The following is a 4188-nucleotide window of genomic DNA, read 5'->3' as shown; positions in this document are numbered from 1 at the left end:
GCATGATATTCATAGCTTTCTTAGCGTTTTTTTAAACAATCCGTGGTTTGTAATATATTAACTTTAAACAATATTAGGTTTGGCAGGAACCCTTAAGGTTCTTGTTATGTGGTTGTGTTTTAGGCCTGTATGGCCATTTGAACAATTGCTGAACTTACAAGTCACTAGGACTTGTTTTATTGTGTTTGGATGGTTGAAAGTCTTTCAAGGCTTTCTTTGCTATGTTACTATGTTCAACTATTTGTTTTGTGTTGTCTTTTTATACTTGTGCTTATTTTGTTAAGGCATCTTGGTTGGCTTTAAGCCTTTAAGCTCTTTGGCAATCCCGTATGTAGGTTGAAGCCTTTAAGGTTTTGAGTTGCCATGTATGTAGCTTGAAGCCTTCAAGGCTTCTTGGGTTTGTGACTTTGCTTGGTTTGTATCTTTAAGTTTTTATAACTTTGTTCAAGTTGTTGCATTGTTCCTTAAGTTATTTCTGCTTTTCTTTTAGCTTTGTCTTTGTCAAGTTTGCGTTGTCTTTATGTTTTTTATACCTTAAAGGGTTCAGTGCTGCAGTCACTTAGCCTTGGTATTTTTAACAAGAAGACATAGCACCTATCCTATTCATCAATTTCCTGTTTTCATTTGATTTCGTAAGCCTTTTTGTTGGTTGTTTTTCTAAGGCTTAAGGAACATTTGGTGTAGGCTGTTCAAACCTGTCTATGAGACCATTTTGCTTTTGATAATCAGTCTCATGGAGTTGTATTGATTTAGGAACTCACCCCTTATATAGGTCCATTCAACCCTTGAACCTATTGAGCGATGTGGCCTGGGAGCTCATCCCCTTACATGGCCATTGCCATGGAGTTTTTTGCTAGGTTCTCAACCTGTTCTTAGGATATAAAGACGAATTTGTTAAAACAACTTCATTCATTCAAGAGACATTGTTTTTACAAAAGATTTTCATGGTGTAGCTCTTGAAATACAACTTGTGAAACACAAACCAACCTTTCCCATTTAGACATGAAACCTTTTCAAGGTTTTTCCATTCCAGTGCCTTGGAAGCCTTTTACCCTCTGAGTCTGCTAGCTTGTAAGATCCACCCTTATGTGCTTCAAGGATGGTATACGGGCCTTCCCATTTTGGGCCAAGCTTTCTTTGATTTTCTTTTTTGCTAGCTTCATTGTTTCTGAGTACCAGGTCTCCTGGCTTGAAACGTTCATTTTTAACTCTCTTGTTGTAGTAGGCTTCCATTCGTTGCTTGTACTTGGCCTCTTGAATTGCAGCTTGGTCTCGTGCTTCCTCTAGGAGTTGTAAGTTCAACATGGTCTCTTTTTGGTTCAATTTGGGATCCATGTTGACAATTCGTTGTGTTACAACTGCTATTTCAGCTGGAATTACGGCTTCAGACCCAAATACCAAGCTATAGGGTGTTCTTTTGTGGCTTGTTTTTTCAGTTGTTCTTATGGCCCATAGAACACTTGGCAGTTCTTCAAGCCAGTTGCTTTCATATCTTCCCAATCTGGTTTTGATACCTTCCAATATGCTTCGATTCGTTCTCTCAACTTGACCATTTGATTGCGGGTATGCTACTGAGCTGAAAACCTGATTGATCTTGTATTCTTTGCACCAAACGCTGAAAGGCTTCTCAGCAAATTGCTTTCCATTGTCGGTGACAAGAACTCCCGGCAATCCATAATAGCAAATAATGTTTTCCCAAACAAAGTCGATGATTTGCTTGCCCGTGATTTTTGCAAGCGGTTTAACCTCAGGCCACTTGGTGAAATAATCTATGGCTACGAACAAAAATTTTACTCCAGCTTTGCTTGGGGGGAATTGGCCGACAATGTCCATCCCCCATTTATAAAATGGCCATGCTGAGGTTATTGGGACCAGATCATGTTTGGGACTTTTTGGGACTGGTGCATGAATTTGGCAAGCATCACACTTCCTTAGCAGCTTAGTGGTGTCTCGGTGCATTGAGGGCCAAAAGTACCCAAGGTTCATAAGTTTGGCAACCACCGATCTAGCTCCAAAATGAGCTCCACATATACCTTCATGAACCTCTTTGACCAAATACTGACTTTGCTCGGGACCAACACATCTTAGCAAGGGTACGAGGTAACCCTTTTTATATAGGGTTTCACCTTGTAGAACATACTGCCTTGCCTTGATCTTAAACCTTTCAGCCTCTGTTTGGTCATTAGGCAATTCACCATTTTTGAGGAATTTCTTGATTGGAGTCATCCAATTTGGATCTTCTTCGGCGATTACATCTTGAACTTCTAACTCATCAATTGATGAAGCCTTTAACACTTCTACCAATACCTTTTTTTGTAAGGTGGGCAAAAGTGAGAGATGCAAGTTTACTCAAGGCATCCGCTTTTTTGTTTTGAGACCTGGGAATTTGCTTGATGGTACATGTTTGGAAGATGTTCATCAATTCTTTTGATTTTTCTTTGTATCTTTTCATGTTGGGCTCCTTTGCAATATAGCTATCATTCACTTGGCTTGATACCAGCAATGAGTCTGTGAACACTTCAAGCTTTTGGACCTTCATTTCTTTAGCTAGTCTTAAGCCTGCTATCAGTGCTTCGTATTCAGCTTCGTTGTTGGTTGTCTGAAAATCAAAGCGAAGAGCATATGTGAATTCTAACCCTTCTGGGTTGATCAGAATAAGCCCAGCCCCTGACCCTTCAACGCTTGAAGCCCCATCAGTAACAAGCTTCCAGGCTTCAAGGTTTGAGGGTTCAGTGGCAGTTGTGTTCACTTCAGTGACAGTTTGCATTGGGACTTCTACAATGAAATCAGCCGAGACTTGGGCTTTGATGGCTTTTCTTGGGACATAGGTGATGTTATGTTCACCTAGTTCCACTTCCCATTTGGCTAATCGTCCCAAGTTTTCTGGTTTTTCAAGCACCCTCCTAATAGGTTGGTCGGTGACCACTTGTATAGGGTGCGCTTGGAAATACCTTCGAAGCCTTCTAGCTGTTTGAACTTGGGCTAGTGCAAGTTTTTCCAGAGGAGGATATTTGGTTTCAGCCAATTTTAGAGTTTTGCTGAAGAAATAAACTGGTACCTGGATTTTATCTCGTTCAATGGTGAGGACCGCGCTTATTGCTTCTTCAGGAACTGAGAGGTATACTGAGATTAGTTCTCCCGTTTCTGGGGCTGCCATGTCAGGTAGGGAAGTTAGGTGTTGCTTCATTTGGTTAAAGGCTTCTTCAGCCTCTTCAGTCCATTTGAAGTCTTTCTTATCGGTGCAACCCTTGAGCGTTTTGAAAAAGGGGAGAGACCTTTCCGCCAACTTTGAGGTAAAAAGCTTCAAGGCTACAAGCTTCCCATTTAAGCTTTCAACCTTCTTCTTGGTTTTTAGTGGTTTGGCTTCAAGAACAGCTCTCACCTTGTTTGGATTAGCCTTGATGCTTTGTTTCCCAACAATATGACCCAAGAACTTACCCTCCTCAAACCCAAATGATCATTTTTCAGGGTTGAGTTTCATGTTGACCTTCCTTAGGTTCTTGAAGGTTTCTTGGACGTCATCGAGCATTTGATATTCCGTCTTGCTTTTGATCACCAAGTCGTCGACATATGCCTCCATGTTTCTACCGATTTGAGTCTCAAAGGCCTTGTCAACAAGACGTTGGCAGGTTGCTCCGGCGTTTTTGAGGCCAAAAGGCATCTTTTGATAACAAAAGATCCCCTTGTCTGTGTGGAACGCGGTCTTTTCTTCATCCTCTTCCTTCATGAGGATTTGGTGGTAACCCTTGTAAGCATCAAGGAAACACTTGAAAGGGTAGCCGGAGAGGGAGTCAACCTTGAGATCGATTTCTGGTAATGGGTAGCAATCTTTAGGGCAAGCCTTGTTGAGATCCTTGAAGTCTATGCACATCCTCCAAGAATTGTCTGGCTTTCGAACCATCACCGGGTTTGCAACCCAAGATTGGTACTTGACTTCTCATAGAATGCTGACTGACACAAGCTTTTCAACTTCTTGGCAAGCAGCCAGGCTTCTCTCAGGTGCTAGACTTCTTTTCTTTTGGACAACAGGCTTGACATCTGGTGGTATTCTCAACTCGTGTTCAGCGATGCTTTGAGGGATGCCTGTCATGTCTTCCGGACACCAAGCAAAGACATCACTGTAATGTGTTAGCAATTTTTCGAGATACGAGAGGGTTTCTTGTGAAAGGCTTGGATTGACCCTTATCC

At 41.6% G+C, this 4188-nt stretch overlaps 1 protein-coding gene across 1 annotated transcript; it reads right to left on the bottom strand.

Moving 5' to 3' along the window:
- Nucleotides 1-861: 861 nt before the first annotated feature.
- Nucleotides 862-3901, bottom strand: LOC110944716. Its single transcript, XM_022186363.1, has 5 exons — nucleotides 3575-3901; nucleotides 3059-3439; nucleotides 2498-2599; nucleotides 1515-2307; nucleotides 862-866 (listed from the first exon to the last, which is right to left on the bottom strand). Exons 1-5 carry the CDS (start codon nucleotides 3899-3901, stop codon nucleotides 862-864), a joined length of 1608 nt encoding a protein of 535 aa, XP_022042055.1.
- Nucleotides 3902-4188: the final 287 nt, after the last annotated feature.

The sequence above is a fragment of the Helianthus annuus genome, chromosome 11 (assembly GCF_002127325.2).
Source record: "Helianthus annuus cultivar XRQ/B chromosome 11, HanXRQr2.0-SUNRISE, whole genome shotgun sequence".
Lineage (NCBI taxonomy): Eukaryota > Viridiplantae > Streptophyta > Magnoliopsida > Asterales > Asteraceae > Helianthus > Helianthus annuus.
Note: the sequence above shows the minus strand (reverse complement) of the source record. Positions and strands in the feature narration are given on the sequence as shown.

What these genes read in the sequence shown, in the direction of transcription:
- LOC110944716 (XM_022186363.1), bottom strand. Translation starts at nt 3,901, where the DNA reads ATGGTTCGAAAGCCAGACAATTCTTGGAGGATGTGCATAGACTTCAAG. An exon ending in AAATCGGTAGAAACATGGAG is followed by an intron (nt 3,440 to 3,574) that starts GCATATGTCGAC and finishes GGGTTTGAGGAG; the next exon opens with GGTAAGTTCTTGGGTCATAT. An exon ending in TTGAACGAGATAAAATCCAG is followed by an intron (nt 2,600 to 3,058) that starts GTACCAGTTTAT and finishes TTTGATTTTCAG; the next exon opens with ACAACCAACAACGAAGCTGA.